Genomic DNA, 22,327 nt, shown 5'->3' on the forward strand with positions numbered 1-22,327 from the left:
ATATAAGAAGCGCATGAGTATTTCCTATCAATCAAATTAATGAGGAGAGCAAATTTAGAAAGGAAACAGCTTCCTTCCAACGGTCTTGGGAGTTCACCTGTGTTGTAATGTGTTCCCACCATTGCGTATGGAAGGGAAGCCGCAGCCCACCCCTCAAGAAACCAATCCTCCAATAAAGGGAATGTGTAAATGCTTCTGGCTTATACCTTTAAAGGGAACAGGAGTTTGGTCTGCCACTTTTCTGTATTTACCTTTCTTTAGCTCTTATGGATTTGTCCTTGGTGAAAATGTCGAGATATTTTTAAAAGATTTTATTTATTTGACAGAGAGAGAGAGAGAGAGAGAGCGCGTGCGCAAGGAGGCAGAGAGGCAGGCAGAGACACAGGGGGAAGCAGGCTCCCTGCTGAGCAGAGAACCCGATGCGGGACTCGATCCCAGGACCCTGAGACCATGACCTGAGCCGAAGGCAGAGGCTTAACCCACTGGGCCACCCAGGTGCCCTGAAAATCCCGAGATTTTAAGAAATCCCAGACATCAACCACTAAATTCTCAGCCTTGGCTTGAAATACAAGGATTCTTCTTTTTTTTTTGGTCTGAAAAGGACAATAATTACACTTACAGACGGTATAATGAAAAAGCACCAATGCAGTTTATTTTAATGCTTCTACTTCACGAGAGTCACTTCTTAATGCTACAGCAGAAGTCAATTCACCAATACTTAATTTGGAAAGCACAATCAAGAAAGACTCCAATTCTTATTGGGACTACACAACTCAGCACAGTACTAGGCACCATGTATCTAGAACAAAAAACCGAAGTATGCATGATACAAGTAGATCTTGAACTCCAGGGGACCCATGAACCTCTGAAAAGTGTATACAAAAAAAGCTGTGTAGTGTGTGCACACATTTTTCTGGGGAAAGGTCCCATGACTTCAATCAGCTTCTCAAGGGGCCCCCACAGTACACTGGAGAATTCTAATCTCCTCCGTATTTCCAGTACCGGAAGCTGGGACCTCCGGGAGTCGACTTTCACACATCTCAGAGTCCGTTTTCGCGGCAAGGGGGTGGGAAAGAAAACAAGTGAAAGTAGCTCACAAGGACTAGGCAGGGAACAACTCCAGAGTGTTATTTACCTTGTAAGTTTAGTAACATGTTCTGGGATAGGGAGGGAAACGGGGATTAAGTGCTGACGGAAGCTGGAAGCAAGAAGACTCCTACGAGCTTTAGCTTTATCAAGTCCTCACAAACACCACACTTGAGTATGAATAAAGCAACAGCAAGAATTTAAAATGCAACGTAACGCAAGTCCAGTTCTCCAGTTTCAGCATATTAACAACTTGTTTTTATTTTGGAATTATCACAAACTTCAGTCAGAATACTTTAAAAAATATTATTCTGCATGCGTTTAACAAATCTGACAAAGGACGAGTACCCAGCTGACTTGCATTATACTAGGAAGTTTTACCTGAACGGCCAATTAACACAGATTTAAGATCACCAAGTACAGGTAACAGTGAAAACTTCAATGCGTTATTCTGCTGGTTTCCTACCACTAGGCACACGTTCATGTAGCACGACTAGCAATGACCCCGGAGCGCGGGCTGAACGCGGATGGAGGAAGCTCCCTACAAAGCAAGTTGAAGGGATTAAATGTCTTCGACGTCGTCGTCGCTGCTGAGGACGAAGCTGCTGCCCGTGGACAGGGGCCCTTCGTCTTTCGCATTCCCCACGCCCCTCACTGTCCCTCTCTCGTCAGAGTCGTCGAACAGCTTCTCGCTGGAATCCTCGTCGTCAAACAGCTTCCCGTTGGAATCGTCTTCTTCGAACATCTTCTCGTCCGCCTCTTCATCTTCCTTTACCTCGACTCCTTCCTCGTCTTCTTTGTCGTCTGAGTCTTCAAACATCTTCTCTTCAGCTTCTTCGAGCCCCTTTTCATCTGCGTAGTCTTCGTCCTCTTTTTCGTCCGACTCGTCATCGAACACCTTTTCGTACGTGTCTTCCCCTTCTTCCTTGTCATCGGACTCTTCGTCAAACTCTCTCTCGGAGACTTCCTCCTCGAACACTCTTTCGGAGCTGCTATCTCCAAATTCTGACTTGTCAGAGTCATTGTCGTCGAACTCCCGATCAAGAAGGTTTTCGCCGAACTCCCTGTCGGAGCCCTCCTCCTCAAAATCCTTCTCCAGGCCGTTCTCTTCAAACTCTTTCTCAGAGCCCTCTTCGAACTGCTTTTCAGAGCAGTCATCTTCTTCGGATTCCCTTTCTGAGTCGTCTTCATCAGACTCCTTTTGGGGGCTCTCCTCCCCTTCGTACGCTTTGCTGGGGCCATCTTGGTCAGATTCCTTTTCAAGGCCATTCTCTTCATAATCATTTTTGAGCCTCTTCTTTTTGGATTCCTGTTCGGGGCCATTCTCTTTAGCCTCCGTTTTAGGACTACCCTCTTCAAACTCTTTCGCAGGACTGCCTTCTCCAGGCTCTCTCTCAGGGTAGTCGTCTTCGCGCTCTCTCTTGGGGCAGCCTTCCTCGGACTCTGTCTTGACGCCACCTTCTTCAGGTTCTTTCTGGGGGCAGCCTTCTTCAGCCTCTTTCTCGGGGCCACTTTCTTTGGCATCTTTCTCAGAAGCATCGCCTTCAAATTCTCCTCCATCTTCGGTTTTTTCAAACTTCTTTTCATCGATAGGTTCTTCGAATGCCATTTCGTTGGCGGCTTCTTGTGCATTCATTTTCGATGTACTAGGGTGCTCTGAAAAATGCCTTACTCTAGAAGGCCCTGCCCTTTCCGAAGCACAAACGGAATTCGAACGCCGAAGGCCTCTGTTGGCCTCGGGAGCATTGAGGAACGCCTCCCATCCTCTCAGCCTCTCCTCCCTTTCCCTTGTGGTCTCTTCCACCTGCGGAGAAATGGTAATTGCCATTAAGGTAAGTTCTGGGCACAAAGAAGTAATCTCTCTACATACTTCTTTTTTTTTTTTTAAAGATTTTATTTATTTATTCGACAAAGAGATCACAAGTAGGCAGAGAGCCAGGCAGAGAGAGAGGAGGAAGCAGGCTTCCCACCAAGGAGAGAGCCCGATGTGGGGCTCGATCCCAGGAGCCTAGGATCATGACCTGAGCCGACGGCAGAGACTTTAACCCTCTGAGCCACCCAGGCGCCCCTCTCTACATACTTCTGATACTGACACAAGTGTCCTGATTTCATAAGGCATCTCTTCTTAGGAAATCAGAGCATTTCCTTATCTTCAGTTTTCAAAACTTTACGTATCAGTCCACTAGAGTTGGTCTTAAGATCATTTTTAAAAAAATGCCCAATACTACAGTCCTGCAGAAATGTTTCACCAGTGAAAAAGTTAATATTGGAACTCTCTCCATGCTTCACTTATAAGCTAAAAGACTGAAACATTTTTCTTTCTATGCTCTGAACATAAAGTATAATTCAGAAGTACTGTTACATTAAATAGATTGCACTGAACCCAAAATTTATTTTGAAGGACCACTAGATCAGTGTTTTTTAGTAATGATTCAATTTACGTGCCCTCGACAGTTGTAGAATTTACCTGATAATCTGTAGTTCCATCCCATGCCTGGGCAGTGATTTGACGGCCCCCGAACCACCTTCCGTCAAGAGTCTGGATACAATAATCAGCTTCCTCTGGATCCCTGAAGGACACAGAGGCCACACCATCTGGGTGTCTCTAGAAAGGTAGGAAAAAGAAGGAATGAATGAGAAAATTAAAAATAAAACATACACACCTGACAAAACCGGTATGCAGGAGTGTTCTTTCTGATGATTTAAGCTTAAAGGTTTTATGTATGAAGCCATTCTTCCTTTGTACACCAGCCAGCGACTTGAAGCTAGCTGCTTCTTTTTTCTTCAAGATATTATTTACTTATTTGAAAGAGAGAGAGAGAGGAAGAGCACATGAGCAGGGGGAGGGACGGAGGGAGAAGGAGACTCCCCGCTGAGTAGGGAGCCTGATGCAGAGCTCGATCCCAGGACCCGGCAACCATGACCCAAGCAGAAGGCAGTCGCTTAACGGACTGAGCCACCCAGGCGCCCCAAAGCTAGCTGCTTCTTTAGCTTAATCTTGTTTAGCAAGAACCAAGCATGGCGACCTCGGAAATGCTTCTGCTGACAACACCGCCTAAAGAGAAGCAAGATGGTATAGTTGTTAATGAGTGTGAACTGTCCAGTCAAATAGCCCTGGATTTAAATTCTGGCTCTGTGCCACTTAACAGCGGAATGACCTTGAGCAAGGAGCTCACTCAATCTCTAAAACTTCCAGCTTCCTCATCTGTAAAATGGGTATAATAGTATGCACCTACCTCAAACGATCATGAGGATTAAAGGAGGTAACACACACAGTAGCTCATATGCAATCAATACATGGCGACTCTTTTCATTATTATGTGTTGATCTTGGAAGTACAAAGAGTAGGAACGGGAACAGACAAATATCTTGCTTGATTGTTGTTCTTCAAACATGGAGGAGGAGAATGATTCACAAAGGTGGGGAAAGGTGGGCCAACAGGGAACCACAAGGTCTCACACGTCTTTCTCGTACTTCCTTTCACCCGATCGTATACTCCAGAGTGATAGTAACGGGAAATCACCGAGGCATACCGAGTCTACCAAGGCCCTGATTTCCGATCCACGTTCATCTAATTATTGCTAACAGAGGACTACCACAAGATAGCAGACCTACCATACAAAAACATGAATCCAAAGTCGGGGACATACTGCCACCTGGGAAGAACTTATCAAATGGAAAGAACAATAGCTTAGGGATCATTTGTCTAAGCCACAAACTTACATCAAAGAGAAGGAGCTTCCTAATTTGTCCAAACTTTGAACACTCTACTCGAAGGTCTTCTCTGATTTCATTCAGCACCAATGGATCATCCTGCAAACATACACACGATTAAAACAGATCTGCCCCCTTCTTTAAATATAAACCCTGAGAAATCAAATTTCTTGCTTTGACAAACCAGCGTACAGAAAAAGGTTTTACTTAAAAGTAGTTACTCTTATCTGCGGGCTCCAAAATTTTAAAAAGTCAAAACCAAATGACGTCAGATCACCAAGGCTGCAGCCGCTGCTACAGGGGTGGCCCTGCTTCCAGCTGGAGGGAACGGCTAAGCATGGCTAAGCATGGGGGGCAGCGGCGGGACCGTGCTGGAGCAGAGGGGCGGGAGCTGGAGGGAGGAGGGCTGGAAATCCCAAAGAACAGCAGCTGTAAGCTCAGGAAAAAGGTCCTCCGGCACATACAAAGTCAGACGCTGCTAATTCCTGTTCTGCACAGGCATCATGACCGTACTGACCAGAGAGCTCTCTGCTTTGGGTTTTGCATGGATTCCTATTTACAGAAATGCTGTAATGGGGAGACATCTATCCCTCGCATTGACTAAGTGTTCTAAGATAGTTCTTTGTGCTTCCAAGATTCTATTTTAACTCACAGGGTAAACCTCCCTTTTAAGGATTCCTGTTCATCTCACCTCCTACCACACTGCAACAGAACCACACAAATAAAGAGCTGCTAATAAGCACACAATACATTCCTGGGGCGCCTGGGGGGCTCAGTCCATTAAGCGTCCCTTTGGCTCTGGCTGTGATCTCAGGGTCCCGGGGTCAAGCCCCATGTTGGGCTCCCTGCTCAGCAGGGAGTCTGCTTTTCCCTCTCCCTTGGCACCCGCCCCCTCCCCAACTCCTGCTTGTGTGCTCGCTCGCTCTCAAATGAATAAAATCTTTAAAAAAATATATTCTTGGGGCGCCTGGGTGGCTCAGTGGGTTAAGCCTCTGCCTTCGGCTCAGGTCATGATCCCAGGGTCCTGGGATTGAGCCCCACATTGGACTCTCTGCTCAGCAGGGAGCCTGCTTCCTCCTCCTCTCTCTCTCTGCCTGCCTCTCTGCCTACTTGTGATCTCGCTCTGTCAAATTAAAAAAAAAAACTTAAAAAAATTCTTATAAATAAATAAATAAATAAATAATAAAAAATACATTCTTAAGCTGTTGATTTCTTGCAACTGTGAGTCAATTAGGAGCATTCAAATGCTGCTGCTTCTGGTGGTCCTGGGTTTGAGTGGACTCTCTGACCCACAACAAAAGGACTTCAGATCACCTGGAGGAATTAGCCAGTCTCTCTGCAAGTCCCAGTGCATGAAAAGGGCTCACAAAATGTTACATTAGCGACCTGAATTGCAACTACACACACATATAAACAAAACATCCTACATATGAACTTCTACTGGAGTAGACTTATGCTTTTTAGGAAACATTAAACTTCATCTTGCTCACAGGTTTTTATTTTCCTCACCAACTAAAGAAGAACTGCAAAGAACAACAAAAAAGTGCCTTTTCCCTCCTAAAGTTCTCTCAAAAAGCAAAAATAAAGAGCTTGCAGGCAGATACTGACATCAAATTTAAAATAAAAGAGAATCCTAGAAATCTGAGCCTTCTAAAAGTACAGCTGGATTGCCCCCACTTATAAAATCTCATTTTGGAGAAGATGCTGTTGAGAGGAATGGGAACCGGAGCATAAAAGGCATGTGGTGGCCTTGAGGGGGGTGTGTGTGTGTGTGTGTGTGTGTGGTCAGCTGCTATCAGACTGTGTGCTTTGCAAAGGCAGGAATTTGGTCTAAATGTTTCGTCTGCCTCACAGAACCCAGCACAGGTGTTTCCACATGGTGAATAGTCAATAAAAAGCTTTTTTAGAGTTAGAAAAAATCACTCCAAATACCTTAACTTTATTCACCAAGGGAAATCAGTATTATAGTAAAAACATACAAAATACTATTTCAAAATATTTAACAAATTTAAGTGTGATTACATTGTGTGTGGGGGGGCCACACCACTCACTCTATTTCTGTAGCAAAGTCTCAGCACTTTTTCTACAAGGATATCAGATTTTAGCCAAAATCTTCCTACACTTCCGTTTTCATTTATACCAGCTTGAAAAGCTAATGCAGCGTCACTGCTGTGTAGTAGCCTGAAGCTTAACGATAATATTCCCCTCCTCTAGGAAAACTCTTTAACATAGCTAAGAATGGAAAATTTTTAAACGTAACACTTAGCAAGCAACAGACTTGAGATGAAAATCAGACAGATGCATTGAAACCTTCCTGCTCAACACTCCTAATTTTTTTTCGGGGGTGGTGGTGGTGGTCTGTTTTCCCAGAAGAAATAAACCATATTTCTCATTCCTTTCCAATCTAAACTTACACTGGCCACGACGGTGGCCACTAACCACATGTGGCCACTGAGCACTTAAAATGTGGCTAGTTCCCATTCAGGTGTGTTCCAAGTGTGACACGAACACCAGATTTTGAAGATTTAGTACCAAAGGGTTAACGTAACTCATTAGTATTTTTATGTCACATGTTAAAATTAAAAATATTTTGGTTATATGGGGTTAAATAAAGTTCATTATTAAGAGTAATTTCCCCTATTTTGTGTTCTAGTCAAACTGTGGCTCCTGGAAAAATCTAAGCTATGCGTGTGGCTCACATTGGGTTTGTTGGCCAGTGCTGATGTGGAGAATGAGAAACCCGCATCTGCAACACACAGTTTTGGTTCTTCCACTCCTAGTACTCAAACTGGCCAAGTATGTAGTTTTACTTACTTATTTTTCAAAGTTCATTGCTTTTTACAGTGATGTCTGTATCCCGTGTGGGGCTTGAACCCACAACCCCGAGATCAAGAGTCATACCCTCTCCTGCCCGAGACAGCCAGGCACCCCCAGGCATTCCTTTTTTAATAAGGCTTTGAATTAAATACTGAAAACCCTCTGAAGTTACCTTAAAAATATTAGCCTTTGCATTGTTCACCCTGATAACCAAAGAGTATTTTTAGGTATTCTGCTTCTCACGCTGGTCAACTGTTTGTGGGGTGAAAATACATCGCACCTGCCCCCTAAAATCTAGTTTCTTTCTGACACCCCGGGAACCCGACAAGTCCATTTCTGCTTTCACACGGAATCTTTAGTCCAGTCAAACACTCCCCTCAAAACGTCCAGTAGCACATTTTCTGGCCTCACACCCGTACGAGTCCTACAGCGTCTACACCAGCGGTGTCCAACAGAACTTCCTGCGGTGACCAATGAGGATCCGCATTATCAGATACAAAGGGCTGGCAGGACTGAGGAATTCCATTCTTAGCTTTCTTTCATTTCGGTTACATTTAAATAACCACATGCGGCCAGAGTCTACCCTACTGGACAGTCACTACGCTGGACAGATTTATACTGACGCACTTTGAAGTTCAGGTCCGCAGAGACCAGGAACAAAAACCAAGCACTTTCTCTTTCTCCCTTTGCCCTCCCCCTGGCTCGCGTGCACGCTCGCTCTCTCCTCTAAAGCAAATAAATCAACCTTTAAAAAAAAAAAAAACCAAAACCACCCAACGCATGACAAATCCCTCTGTCTGCCAGGCTCTCATGGAGCTGGCCGACCGCACAAGGGCAGGCAGACAGGCAGACAGGGAGAGCACGCGAAATGATTTCCTTCATTTGCAAAGATGCTCAAGAGAAAACGTGTTATCCAAGGAGTGAGGCAAAGGACTCTGCCTCGTGACAGGGCTCCTGTGCAATCATTCTTTCACTCTTTCTTCATATAAATATTGAGGGTCTGTAAAAACAAATACATATTGAGGGTCTACTGTATACCAGGCAGAATTCTAACCGCTGGGAATCCAACAGCAAACGAGGGGGACGGAGCCTGGCTCTCTTGGAGCTCACATTCTAGCAGAGGAGATCCGGTTCTTTCGGGTAATGATAAACGTTATGAACAGGTTTTCAAACTGGTATAAATGAAAATAGAAGTGTAAGAGGACTTAGGCTCAACAGGTAATTTAAAGGCTCTGTAACTCCAAGGTGAAGTTTACACGGAAAACAGTTAAGAGCGTTTGAAAAAAGAACAAAGAGGTTACAAGCGTGAACCTTCTATCCTTAAAGCGATCCACTGGAGGAATTTGTTGGGGTCAAAATAAAGTGAAGGTGGCTTTCCGGAGGAAAGGGTGCTCGTGACGCTTGGGAAAACGAAGTCTGCACAATGTAATCGCCAGATTCAGGTTACGTGGTCAATGAGCAAGGCAGGGGGCAAAACACACATACCTAATTATGCAACAGACTTCTACTTACCGAGGCTCCAGGTAATTTGCCTTAAGTTTGCATTAACATTCACATTCGAGCACTGCCAAGTATGGAACGCATGCATCAAGGATGTTAAGTCATAGACGTTAACAGGTCATGTAATTTTGAAAAAGGCAGTTATTTACGTGGCGGATAAAACGAGATGAACTGTAAGAAATCCGGACCTGCAGCTAGCGGACCAGACACCCTGATCCAGTTACAAACTCCTCTCAAATCCCTGCCTAGCAGGGAGAATGTTTCAAAGACTGTTTCAAGAGTCTTCAGAATTCTGCCCAGAAGGGACATCCAATGTTACAAATTGAGCACATATCTCTCTCCAGGGACCTCGAGATACACAGACCCCATGGGTACACCGAGAACGCAGGGTACACCCTGAACCCTATCATATCACTACTGGCCCGGACAAGCTCCACAGACCACTCCGGGGTCCTCTCCGAAGGGGCTACAATGAAACTGGTGTTCTCACTGTTTCAATGCACAGAAGGACTAAGAGGGGGCTTCAGGTGCAACCAGATCATTTGTAAACCTGGTGTGGTACAGTACGAAATTTCTTTTTTCTCATGTGTTCTCTTTACGGTTACTTGTTGCCTTTCTCTATCTCGAGTGTAGCTGGTGATCGTTACTTTCAGATTCCAGGCAGAGAATAAAGCCTTGTTTTTCCACAAATGCGGCCACGGGTCTGTGGGAAACACCGACCAGAGTAAGAGGCAGGAGGCAGCGCGAGGCAGCGCAAGGCGCCGCGGCGGCGGTCTAGGCCTTGTACCCCTCCCGCACCCCCGAGCACCTCGTTCTGCTGTCACTTTCACTTGCTGCTCTTAGTAAGAAGTTTACACGGACAGTAAGTATCATGAAGTCCTCCCAACAGCCACGAAAGCACTATGTACAAGTCAGGTCTCGAAAAGCCACCATCACCATTTAAATCCCGGGAGCCGATATTTAAATGGTGAACCCGAGGGGGTTTTTTTGTTGTTGTTGTTGTTGTTTGTTTTTTGTTTTAAGGATCAGATTTATAGTCCCAAAGTGAAGTTCCCATTTGCAAGTGGGAAATGACTCCCCACCGAAACCAGCCTGTCCTTGGGGAAATGCACTCAAAATCCGCAAGCAGTGCCCAGAAATTGTTCAGTGATCATGTTTTTATAATGATTTCCTCAAGTCGCTGCCACATGCGGCCAGAGTGTAGGCATTAAACGGTGTTCCCTGGGGAACTAGAAGGACACTCTGATGGACTCTTACTTCGCTCTATTTTCCTACCTTGCCAGCTATGTGGTTGTGTAGGATTGGGGCAGGAGCAACACGGGGGCGAGGCAAACTTTGGGCTCCCTTGAAAGAAAGCACATCAACATTTCCATCAGCGGGAATATCACCTCCTACCTCAAAATCCATCGGATGGAACATATTTTTGATGATGACGACTCGCTCGTGGCGCATCCGGGATGGGCCAGCCCGTCTCTCGGGTCTCCAGTCCAACTGCCTAAATGTGATAAAGCAGGAACAAGAAACTCAATTTTGTTTCATCCTTGTGGGAGAGGAGAAAAGGAGCTGCTACAATCCTCCTTTATCGAGTACTTAATGATACTAATTATTTGATTCCAAAATACCCATATGTAGGTTAGTCCCAGTTCCCACTGGGAGACTTTTTGAAGTAGTAACAGTGATGGGTGACTCAAAGACGGACCCAGGGTCTGAAATCCTCAGAGTGGACCTTTTCTCAGAACTGCAGTCTGGTTACAAACATTCTAATAAGACTCTTACAGGAAAGTACCGATTATTTAGTATTTGTCTGTCTGGTATGCACGACTACACTTTGAGGGCAAAAAGTAAGTTCAAAATTGTATTGGTTTTTAGGCATTTTATGATCACACTGAAGTATGTAAAACTACCCTGTTACGTAATCTTAAATTTTACGGGACAGGTGTTTATATAAAATTGGTAGGGATCTAGTCTAACTATCCCTGTAAAAACTACAGGCAATCACAACTCAACTCTTGTGTGATCGCCGTATCTTTGGTTTGAGCAGCGTTAGAAATGTTCTCAGAACCCACTCTGATAAAAGAAAGTACTTAATGCTTTAGCTCCCAGGGGAGCTGCTGTCAATCCACATCAAAAATGAACGAAGGGATCTGCTACACAAGCCTAAACTATTTTATTTAGTCTGATGTTCGACTTCTTCCAAAGAGATGGCCCTCTCACCTCACTGAAGCCCGTGCGGTATTACCAGTAAATGCCCCAGGAAAGGGGGAAAAAAAACCCCGCCATTGGCAGATCATTCTACAGTACAGATAACTGAAGGTTTCTGATGATCTAATGGAATTCTTTGAAAATAATATATACATACATCTGATGGAACAGAACTAGGTAGGGGGCTATCCCAAAGACACACTCTAGGATATTTATAGGAAATCTTTCAAAAAGGGAAAAACGACACAAACTTCTGTTGCAGAGACAGCTTTTTCTTGTAGTCTTTGCACTTCTTCTTCTTCTTTGAGGCATCGTATTCCCCCTTCAGCTGAAACTTGGCCACTTCAACATGTAATTTGTAGCCTCTAATTTCATCTTCATCCAAAAGTTTTAATGCGAGATCCACAGATTCCCTCTTTGTAAAGGTAAAATGAGAGAGTCAGGAATTTACATGCTGCAATGAAACTCTGGGAGGTTTTTTTGGACGAACGAGACTATACACACAATAAAGATTTCATCATAACTACCTCCTTTGAGATAAAGAACTCTATAGTTTGCCTTATCAGGAAACCTGCGCTCTAGACACAGCTGTCCTCAACCAGCTTTGTGAACCTGGGCAAGTTATTCAATTTCTTCATCTGTAAAATGGGAAGAGAAATGCCTTCTTTGCAGGGTTCTTGATAAAATCAAATGGAAGAATGCACATAAAGGATAGGACTGGCATACAGCAGGTGCTCAATAAATTACATTATTATTGAATAGTTAGTGCTGCCTCTTGGAGTCTCAATTTCTCAAGAGGCAGATGGACTTGTGTGATTTCTAAGGTACATTCCAGTTTTAAAATTCTAAAGTATTCCTTCTTAAAAGACTAGATGACTCAAAGAACTGGGGATAGCACAGCCAGCCTTTCATTGCTTTGTTCACCTATTAAAATGTAGGTCTGTGACATAATGTGAAGATGATTATCTGATGACTTGTATATTAAATACATTTGTGGATTCTGTCAGCCCTATGCAGAGTCAAAGATCTGAGGACCCGAGGAAAACAAAATATAACTGAACTTAACTGCACAATATGGATCTTAGAACAATCATGTATCTTTAAAAGATTGTATTTAGAGAGAGACAGTGGATGCCCATGAGCATGTGAGCGTGAGTGGGTGGGGAGGTCGGGAGGAGGAGAGGAGGAGAGGAGGAAAAGAGGGGAGAGAAGGGGGGAAAGGGAAGAAGGGGGGGAGGGAGGGGAGGAGGGGGGGAAGAGCAGAGGGGGAGAAAGAGGGAGGACCCCACACCGAGTACAGAGCCCAACGCGGGGCTCCATCTCACAACCCTGAAATCATGACCTGATCTGAAACCAAGGGTCAGATGTTTAATCGACTGAGCCACCCAGGTGTCCCTTAGTTATATTTTTTGGGAACTTAATTCACTGGGTGGCCAATCTTGTACTTTTTATCAACTTACTCAAACCCCCATTTTTTCCTCTTTAAAAAAGTAGAAAATCCAATCAAACTGCCTAAGAATCTGTTCACAGATTTTTAATAACCCTTGAAGAACACGTAAAACTCTCCTTCGGCCATACTCATGGATGGGCCCATTCACATTCAAGAACCAGATTCAAAAGCTATCTTCCAAAGAGCTGTTGGCTTTACCCTACCCCTTTCTGATTTCACCAAAATGCTGTACACTCAACAACACACCTGTGGTGTTGGTACTGTTGTTTAGTACGTTTGATTTTACTTTGTAATTATCTTCACCTTCCATGACACAAGTACACATCACCGTTGTGCACATTTCTCCTGCATTCTACGATAACGCATAAAACATACCCCTAAGGTGAGAGAGGTTCTGGAAATGGTGCCTATCTTTGACTGAGCTTTCCCCGTGCAATTAACTGATGGGGCCATGAACACATCGAGTTCTGCAAATTTCTATTAATACCGATCTCTCTTCTCTCCCATTCCAAATACATTTCAAAGAGCAGGCACGGCTCTCCTCTCCTTCACGGCTGAATTCAAGGCTCAGAAAACTTTTTTGTAAAGGGCCAGTTAGTAAGTATTTTAGGCTTTGCGGGCCATGTGGTATGCGCTGAAACACAAAAGCAGCCCCCGACGAACAAGTCAAGGAACGAAGGAATGTTACCGCGTTCGATAAAACCATATTTACAAAAACAAGCAGCAGGCTAGAGTTTGCCGAATCCCGGTCCCATTCATTCCAGTGGGTAAATGAAATGTTACCGGCTTTCTTTTCTTTGTGGATTTTTAAAATGTGTTCTGAGTCAATTATATACGACAGAGTCCTAAAGAGATCTCTGCGGTGAGAATTCTTTCAAGACAAAAGAAGCACTTCAGGCGCGTAACTTACATAATACCTTGGCCTGAGAACGTATTTTCCTACTACGAATAAATAACCTCACCAATGCGATACACACTGGCACAATCTGAAATTTTAGTTTTCTTCACATCCCGTTCTGTGTAGTTCTGTCTTGGTTATCATTCATACGAAATTATAGCCCTGATTCCTGAGTTATAAATGGAAATACAAAAAACGTATCTGACCACATAACTGACCTTCAAATAACAGCAAAGACCATCTCCTTTAAGATTTCCTTGATTATCTTTGTACAGTTTGACCTTAAATTCTTCCGTTTGAGGATCTCTCATAATAATGCCAAACTTGGACATGAGCTGTATAAATTCATCCACTGTAATGTCTGGAGGCAAACCTGTAACATTAGGGAGAAAATCACAAAGGCATGTACAGTAACAGTGTAGGTTACTTAAGCATTCTACCAATTAGAAATCTACAATTTAGATGAGCTCAAATCTGATTTTCTAAATGTCTGTAAAAAATCTCACACCTAGATAATTGAGGAAATGTCACGTTTTAATGTGTTCAAATATATACTAAAAGCATGTTTTGCGGGCTGCCTGGGTGGCTCAGTCATTAAGCATCTGCCTTCGGCTCAGGTCATTATCCCAGGACCCTGGGATAGAGTCCTGTGTCAGGTTCTCTGCTTAGCGGGAAGCTGGCTTCTCCCTCTCCCACTCCCCCTGCTTGGGTTCCCTCTCTTGCTGTGTCTCTCTCTCTCAAATAAATAAATGAAATCTTTTAAAAATCTCGTGTTCTGCTTAAGCCTTCTATCACTATAGGGGCAGACTGCCCTCAGCTACCTACAGCAGACAGAAAGGATGGCATACAAAATTGTATGCTTGTCATGTTTCTTAGTTTTGTAATAAAAATGCACCCCTTACAAATGTCAACTGCTGAATTAAAAAAAAGGGCACAATGATAAAAAATAGATTTTAGAGAAGTTGAAAAGTATAAACCGCTTCATGAAAAATCTCAAACCATCAAGTATTTTCTACTCTAAATTTGTTTAAAAGAGGTAGGAGGGGCGCCTGGCTGGCTCAGTTGGTAGAGCACAGCTCTTGGTCTAAGGGTGGTGAGTTCACACCCCATGGTGGGTGCGGAGCCTACTTAAAATAAACAAACAAATAAAAACTTAAAAGTGCACATACCAGACACATATACATTTGTATTTCTGTCTTCTTCAACGTGAAACCATCCTAAAAATCAAAATTTAAAAAAAAAACACATGCAAGAAAAGGTAAGAGTCACATTATGAAATCTTGACAATGCAGCAGTTTCTTGAAACTTCCAGGACTTTTCTTACCCTTAGAACAAGAGAGACTAACTCTCGAATCACTGTCCAGCTTTCAAAGTATTTGGATCTTTGGACATTAGATTAGTTTCAAAGCCCTGTCTACAAAAGGATGCCTAGTTATCCTGGTTCTTTATGATTCTGATACTACCTTAAAAAGAAAAAAAAAAAACACCTCATCCTTGCACTGACTAGGCCCTGCATGCGTAAGTTGCTTCTGACTCCAATCTACTGTGTTAGACATGGCCAAGCTGAGGCAAAACTGCCTTGAGTTCAATTTAATTAAGCTAAAAATATATAAGAAAATTATCTTATGAACAGAACTTTTGATAACAGCTCTATTTTGCAAAGGAAAAAACTGAGGCACAGAACTGAAACAGCCTACCCAATGCCCACAAGTTAGTGTGAGAGTCACTATATGAACCCAAATAATTTTTAAAAACCCCTCATCTTATGGTTCCTTCAACCTACTATAATTTTCCAAACAGCAACCATATATACACATACTAACGTTTAGAATTTTCACATTCCTGTTTTTCAAGCTAAATCCACTTGCCTGATTCGGCCTTTCTCTTTTCTCCCCTCTTTTTGGGATCACTGGGTTCAGGGGTTTTTCTTTGTGGAGGTTCTTCTGCAGTCCGAGCACTGACTTCTTGTACATCTGCGGTAGAGCTAGATGCCCCATCGTTAGAAAAGCCATAATTGGCCTGATATGTAGCAATGAAATCCTCAGTGATCTAAACAAAAAATTCAACACACACACAGATAACAGAAATTCAAAAATGATTTCTTCCCATAAAAAGTTTACACAGTGTTAAATTTCAGCACATCTGTTTATACAACTGAACACAGAAGTGCTTCTGCAGATAACGGTTGTAGTAAATGGTGTAAATGCCAGAGTAGTCACCTTATGTGAAAAATGTGCATTAAAATGATTAAAAAAAATAAGAAATGGGTATTTGGGTTATCAGCACAAAATTTTAAGATACTACTGGCATTTTAAGTGATGTTGGCACGTTTTCTTGTTGCTTCATTTGTAAATCACTGCCTCTCTACAGTCTACCTAACTAAGGCTACAAGTACATACAATAAAGGAAATACTAGATAACAATAAACCAGAACAAAAACCAACAGTCAACTAATAATCTAATACCAGCACCAATTTTTCTTTTGCATAGAGATACACAAAAGTATACACTCACTAAATATTTGATTATCTGCAGGCAGACAGCACGCAGAATGGAACTGATCTGGTAAAAAGAGACAGGGGCTAACAACTGTAAAACTAATGTTTATTTTAACTCCATCACTAATTAAAATCACACTATCATTTAGTGTCAGAACAAACTAAGAACGAATTCAACTCAACATCTATATTCCTGGCTTTTAGGGGGCAAAAAAATAAAGCACAGTTGCACAATGAAAGAAAAAGGAGTTCTTCCTTCATTCTGGTCAATGTTACGCACACACAGGAGTGGGGGAAATTTTAAACCCCCAGTTCCAAGAGGTATGGGCTTCTATAATATAAAAAGATAACAGTCACAAATCAATCCATTATCAGACAACTGTGAAAGGTACTCAGGAACCAAATGTGCTCTGAAGCTGGCACGACCAGTACAAGCAAAATCATAAATTTAACAACGTGGAGGGAATGAAGCATACACACCTATACACAATGGAAAATAAAAAACTTGAAATAAATAATTTTAAGGGTAGCCAACGAATTACACAATCGAGACACGGTTTATATTACCAGCTTGCAAGTCCGTTAGTGTGCTCCCAGTATCTTTTTCCACCCACATGAGACTTTGCTTAACAGGGTACTTTTACCCCAAAGTTTACAGAACCAAGTTAACACCAGTTACTTTACTTTGAAGCTGAAATAAAATACTTAACAATTTCCAAGCGCTCTAAACAAATATACATAGATCTTTTCCACCCCTATTCTGCGCCTGTGGTTACATGGTTAAAACACACATGCCTAGGGACAAAATTTGATAGGAAAGAAAGGTGCAAGACAAAGTTCAATCCCTAAAGAGATATACACGGCTACTTTCTTTCAAACCGAGAAGCTGCCTTTTGCACAAGGTACGTAAGCTAAACAAATAGCAGAATTCCTAGGGTAAGTGAGGTTGGCTATCTGAGATTAACAGCTACTAAATTTGCTCCTGGTGTTTTTCCTCTTTGCAATAAAAAGCAGTCACCGGTGCAATAACCAACGGTGACCTTCACAGACAAAATTAACAAGGCATAGAAAAGACTTAAGAATTAAATCACACTTAAGACATCTCTATAAAGATTTACGTTTCTCTATACATCGGTTCTGCAACAGAAACAACAAAAAGAAACGTCACTATCCATGGGGCTCTAACTCAGGACCTCAGCAAAGAAAACGGAAAAGGGGCGCCTCGCGAGGCTGGCCCGGCGGGCCCGCGCTGCAGTGGCGCCCGTGCCCCTCTCCTACCTTGGGGAACCAAGCCTTCTTGTCCAGGTCCCACTCATAGGGGGTGTCAGCCGGCTGCTGCCCGAAAGAATCGGGTTCTCCAGTGGGATCCTTCTGGGTGTCGCCGTCCTTGGCGTCGCCGTACAATTCTTGCATTCGCAACTGCTCATCAAACTCGTCGTTCCCATCCAAGTTGTTGCCGCTCATGTTGCCGACTTAGGCAAGGGACAGGCTTTGCGCGAGCAAAGAGGAGCACTGAGGCCGAGATGCAGCCAGAGGCTAACAGAGAAAGGGAGGTTAGCCGCACTCGGCCCGCGTCCCGCCGCCCCCCGGCACGCCTCCCAGCGGCGCCCCAGCAGCCCCCGGGAGGTCGGGGCCGCCCGGCGCCCGCGCCGCCCCCCGCTCCGCCCGCCCTCCCGCCGCGCGCGCGCGCGCGCCACAGCTTGCAGCCCCGCCGCGCCGCCGCCCACCTGGCTCGCTCCACCGGGCCTCTGCGCAGCGGCTCGACCCAAGGCGTGGCGGGAGCGCGCACGCGCGCCGCCGCCGCCGCCGCCGACCGGGTTTGAGACGACTGCAGCCCCCAAGGCTCCCGCAGTCCCCACGGCCCTCGCGCCAACGTCAGGAGATTGCTGGAAAACTGAGGCCCGCTCAAGCTGACGCAGTCGCCATTGTCGGCACGTCGCGACGTCGCGGGTCGCGCCGACACGCCTCCAGTGGCGTCAACAAGCGCCGACGCTGGCAGGCGGGCGGGCGGTGCTGGGTCCTATGGGCGGGGCGTCGGGGGGCGGCGCGCGGCGGTCGCGCGCCGGTGTCACGCGCCGTAGCCCACCCGGACTCCGGGGCGGGGCGGGGGCGGGGGCGGCGCGGGGGCCGGCGGCGCCTGGGGACCTTGGGTTCCGCGGGGGCTGCGGCGGGTGGCAGCCGGGGGCGTGGGAATGTTCCCACTCGGCGGGCGCCATCTTGGGGGAGTGGATGGGGCGGGCGGGCGGGATGGGTTTGTGTTCCTGAGAAAAAGCTGGGCCTCCTTTCCCCGTTCCGCATGGGAACCGCTTGTTCTTTATGATTTCCCTAGGATCGGCGCTGGCTCTTGGTCACGTTCGTGGCCTAAGCTCCTAGCACAGGGTGTGGTGTCTAGTGCGTATTGGGTGAGTGAGTGAGTGAGTGAATGAATGAATGAATGAATGAACGAACGATGGGTGGGAACCAACCTTATTTTCCCAGCCTCAGGCCCCTCCTTTATCTCTCTGGTACCTTCTCAGGCTGGAGATCAACTCTGGAAAGACAGGGAATGGGGGGGGTAGCAGCTGCCTTCCTCTTGAACACCATGATTCAGAGGTGCTCAAGCTCCAAACCTGAAACGTAAAACCTCCAAGTATCTAAGCACCACCTTTACTGGCCCAGTAACTTCGGGTTTTTTGTCTTTCTTTTAGAAAAGCCCAGAATATTTTTCCTCTATGCAGCTTTTTCCCAAATTACATATTTATCGTAGAAAATAAAGAGTTTTGTAATTTCTTTTTTTTATCGGGCAGATAATTTATTGAGCAACCAAGTGACAGGGTCTGTGCTAGGCTCTGGAGAGCCAGCCATCAAGAAGAAGGGCACCGCTTAAGGGAGACACACTTGTTTATGTACATGATTCTTTTTTTTTTTTTTAAGATTTTATTTATTTATTTGTCAGGGATAGAGGGAGAGAGAGCGAGCGAGCACAGGCAGACAGAGAGGCAGGCAGAGGCAGAGGGAGAAGCAGGCTCCCTGCCGAACAAGGAGCCCGATGTGGGACTCCATCCCAGGACGCTGGGATCATGACCTGAGCCGAAGGCAGCCGCTTAACCAACGGAGCCACCCAGGCGTCCCTATGTACATGATTCTTATCCATACTTGTTGCACAAAAAAACAACCGTTTTAAAGTTTTTGTTAATTCCTTTAAAATTAACGATAGTAAACCCATTATGTATAGAGGTAAAATTTTGAATTTAAACCAGATTTGAGGGTGGGGGAAACCTTACCAGAAGAAAGTTCTGCAATTCCAGTGACCTTTGCTTCTAAATATAGCAGTTGCGTATGGGCTCTAGAAAATCTTAACTCCCCAAATACCAGCTGTGAGAATATGGATTCAACCCTAACAGTGGTTTTTAAATAGTAGCTTGGGTTTGTGTTTCTTTTTTAAATTCCATTTCTTTTTCGTGAAGTTGTTGTTCTGTTGCAGGCTTTCAGAGAACTGAACTTGCATGCATTTTTATAATATAGATAACATGAGTTTTATTAGGCTCGCTTATTTAAGCATTGCTAAGTATTTCTTCCTGGGTCCCAAAATAGTGTACAGCTGTTTTCTGCAATGTGTTCCTGGGCTCCCATTTCATTCCTGGGTGAGTTCACAGCATAGGTGATAATATGCTACACAGCCCTACTACTGCATGTGACCCGTTGAGTGTCTGCTGTATCCACAGTCCCCTCTGAACACGTCACCAAAAAGGTTCCTTATGCCTGGGTCCCATGTGACCTAGCCACCGTGGCCCACAGGCTGCCCAGAGGCCCGTGAGGTGACCTGATAGGGTAGCTCTGCATTCTAGACCGAATTGGCCTATATGGGCCAATAAACCACCTTTCCCAGGGACAGGAATGAGTATGGAGTGGGCAGGGACCTGGTCAGAGTGCCACAGAGGCAGGAAGGCCCACGTAGAGAAGGTAATAAGCAGAGCAGGTCCCTGCTGTGGGGAAGTTCCCCAAGGGTGAGAGGAGAAGCTGAGGCAGTGACAGGGGTCACTGAGTCACCATAATAATGGAGCAGTAGAGTTGGGAGCTAAGCACACTTATACCTACAGCGGCACTCTGTTTGGCCATGAGACCTGACAGTTTTTTTTTTCATTAGTTTTTTATTTTTATTTATTTTTTATAAACATATATTTTTATCCCCAGGGGTACAGGTCTGTGCATCGCCAGGTTTACACACTTCACAGCACTCACCAAAGCACATACCCTCCCCAATGTCCATAACCCCACCCCCAGACCTGACAGTTGTTTTAACAGTGCTATTGTCTCTGTGAGGCCTGGTTCCTGTGTGTTCTGGTTCCCGTGTGTTCCTATTTCCCTAACTTATTTCTAACTCATAGAATGAACTCCCTGGTAACAGGTAATCTGTAAGCATCTCTGTCTTTGTCACCTGTCTTTTTCAAGAGTTTTTGCAAGTCACGGAAACACTCAAGGCAGCAAGCAAAAAATTATATATTTATTATTCTAATGGTCTCCCAGGATGGCGCCTGAAATTCCCGGATGGGAATGTACATGGGTCTCATGAGGTGCTGCGGGACCCAGGAAGCCCAACCAGTTCTCAGGACCTAGACAGCCAGCTTCTCTCTGAATATCTTCATCTTTCTCTTTTCAACCTCTGTTAAGGGCAATACGTGCTATACTCCTGGCTAATAGGCCATGGCCTTCTTGGTGGATAAAAATACATCATCTTGCAGCGCCTGGATGGTTCAGTCATTGGGTGTCTGTCTTTGGCTCAGGTCATGATCCCTGGGTCCTGGGATCGAGCCCTACATCTGGCTCCCTGCTCACCGGGAAGCCTGCTTCTCCCTCTCCCACTCCCTCTGCTTGTGTTCCCTTTCTCACTGTGTCTGTCTCTGTCAAATAAATAAAATCTTTAAAAAAAATAAATATACATTAACTTGTAAAAGCAGAGACTCCTTGAGCAAAGAAGTCTCCTATCTGGCTTAGGAACTCTGGAAGATTACTGAACTATACCAAACTAGATTTTTTTGTACCCTGTTCAGGAATTTTCCTGTCCCCATTTCCTGTAATCTCAACACTTAGCGGAAACAAAAGAAACTACTTTTGACAAAAAGATTGATGGATCCCTGACCTAAAATGGTTGAAACCACAGAAATTCTTTGAACCGAAACTTGCTACTTTCAGTGGGTATGCTAGTGTTAAAATGTTTCCTGGCACTTTCAACTTCAATGACGGAGACTTACCCATTGCCCAGTTTGGCTATATCTAAATATGTGATTTTTGTTTTCCTGCTTTGTAGCATATTATTATGGTCTTTTATTCTATGTCTGGGGTCAGGGCAGACCCTGAGCAAGATTAGGAAGTATACAGAAGTTGTTTTTCAGGTATCTACCTTTTCTCCATTTAGGACACTCTCCAAAGAAATGAAGTCTTCCATAGTCACATTTCTGGAATAATAGTCACACCACAATAGGCAGTGTGAAAGAGATTGTGGATATTGGGGCCTAGTTATAAGGTTGGCTCCAATTAGGATCATCTGTTGAGAAAAAAAAAAGAGACCACCCCCCTCCAAAAAACAAAACAAAATGAAACCATGGATTTTAATCCCAAATTCCCCAACTCTAGGAGCGGGGGCTGATGCCCTATAAAACCATTTAGGGGATTATTTTATGTCAGATCCCCCAAGTCAGAAATTACTAAGAGTGAGAAAAATGAAAGCTCTTTGAGTTCTAGTTTTATCAATTGCTAAACAGCTTTCTTGGCTTTTGTTATCTGCTACTTCTACGAGTTATTTCTAAAATGCTGTGCTTTAAGACGTAGTTTTTACTTGGAGTGAGGAAATAGTAAAATCTCTGGGAGATTCGTGACTTGAAAATAATTTAGGGGCATCTAAGTTGGCTGGCCCTTGATTTGCGCTCAGGTCATGATCTCGGGGTCCTGGGATCGTGTTCTGAGTCAGGCTCCAAGCTCAGCAGGGAGTCTGCTTGAGATTCTCTCTCTCTCTTCCCCCTCCCCTGCCTCGAGCCCTCCCCCCCCCCGCTAACATGCACACACATGCTCTCTCTTTCTCTAAAATAATTTTTTTAAAAGAAAATACCTTAAATTTTATTATTAAATTGGGTTCTCATTTATATTCTGTCAGTACTATTGTTTTTAGAATATAAAGTTACACAA

General features: G+C 44.4%; 1 protein-coding gene across 3 annotated transcripts; it reads right to left on the reverse strand.

The window, feature by feature from the left end:
* Positions 1 to 627: 627 nt before the first annotated feature.
* Positions 628 to 17,949, reverse strand: HTATSF1 (HIV-1 Tat specific factor 1). Of its 3 annotated transcripts, XM_044234381.1 has the most exons (10): positions 17,893 to 17,949; positions 17,444 to 17,701; positions 15,536 to 15,716; positions 14,837 to 14,884; positions 13,886 to 14,040; positions 11,571 to 11,734; positions 10,513 to 10,612; positions 4,810 to 4,899; positions 3,554 to 3,691; positions 628 to 2,890 (listed from the first exon to the last, which is right to left on the reverse strand). In XM_044234381.1, the coding sequence occupies exons 2-10, from the start codon at positions 17,627 to 17,629 to the stop codon at positions 1,649 to 1,651; spliced, it is 2,304 nt and encodes a 767-aa protein (XP_044090316.1). In that variant the 5' UTR covers positions 17,630 to 17,701; positions 17,893 to 17,949; the 3' UTR covers positions 628 to 1,648. The 3 variants fall into 3 exon arrangements, with proteins under 3 accessions (XP_044090316.1, XP_044090315.1, XP_044090317.1); XM_044234380.1 differs by lacking the exon at positions 17,893 to 17,949 and having other exon boundaries at positions 17,444 to 17,753; XM_044234382.1 differs by lacking the exons at positions 4,810 to 4,899; positions 17,893 to 17,949 and having other exon boundaries at positions 17,444 to 17,753.
* Positions 17,950 to 22,327: the final 4,378 nt, after the last annotated feature.

Source organism: Neovison vison, chromosome X, assembly GCF_020171115.1.
Source record: "Neovison vison isolate M4711 chromosome X, ASM_NN_V1, whole genome shotgun sequence".
NCBI classification, from domain to species: domain Eukaryota; kingdom Metazoa; phylum Chordata; class Mammalia; order Carnivora; family Mustelidae; genus Neogale; species Neogale vison.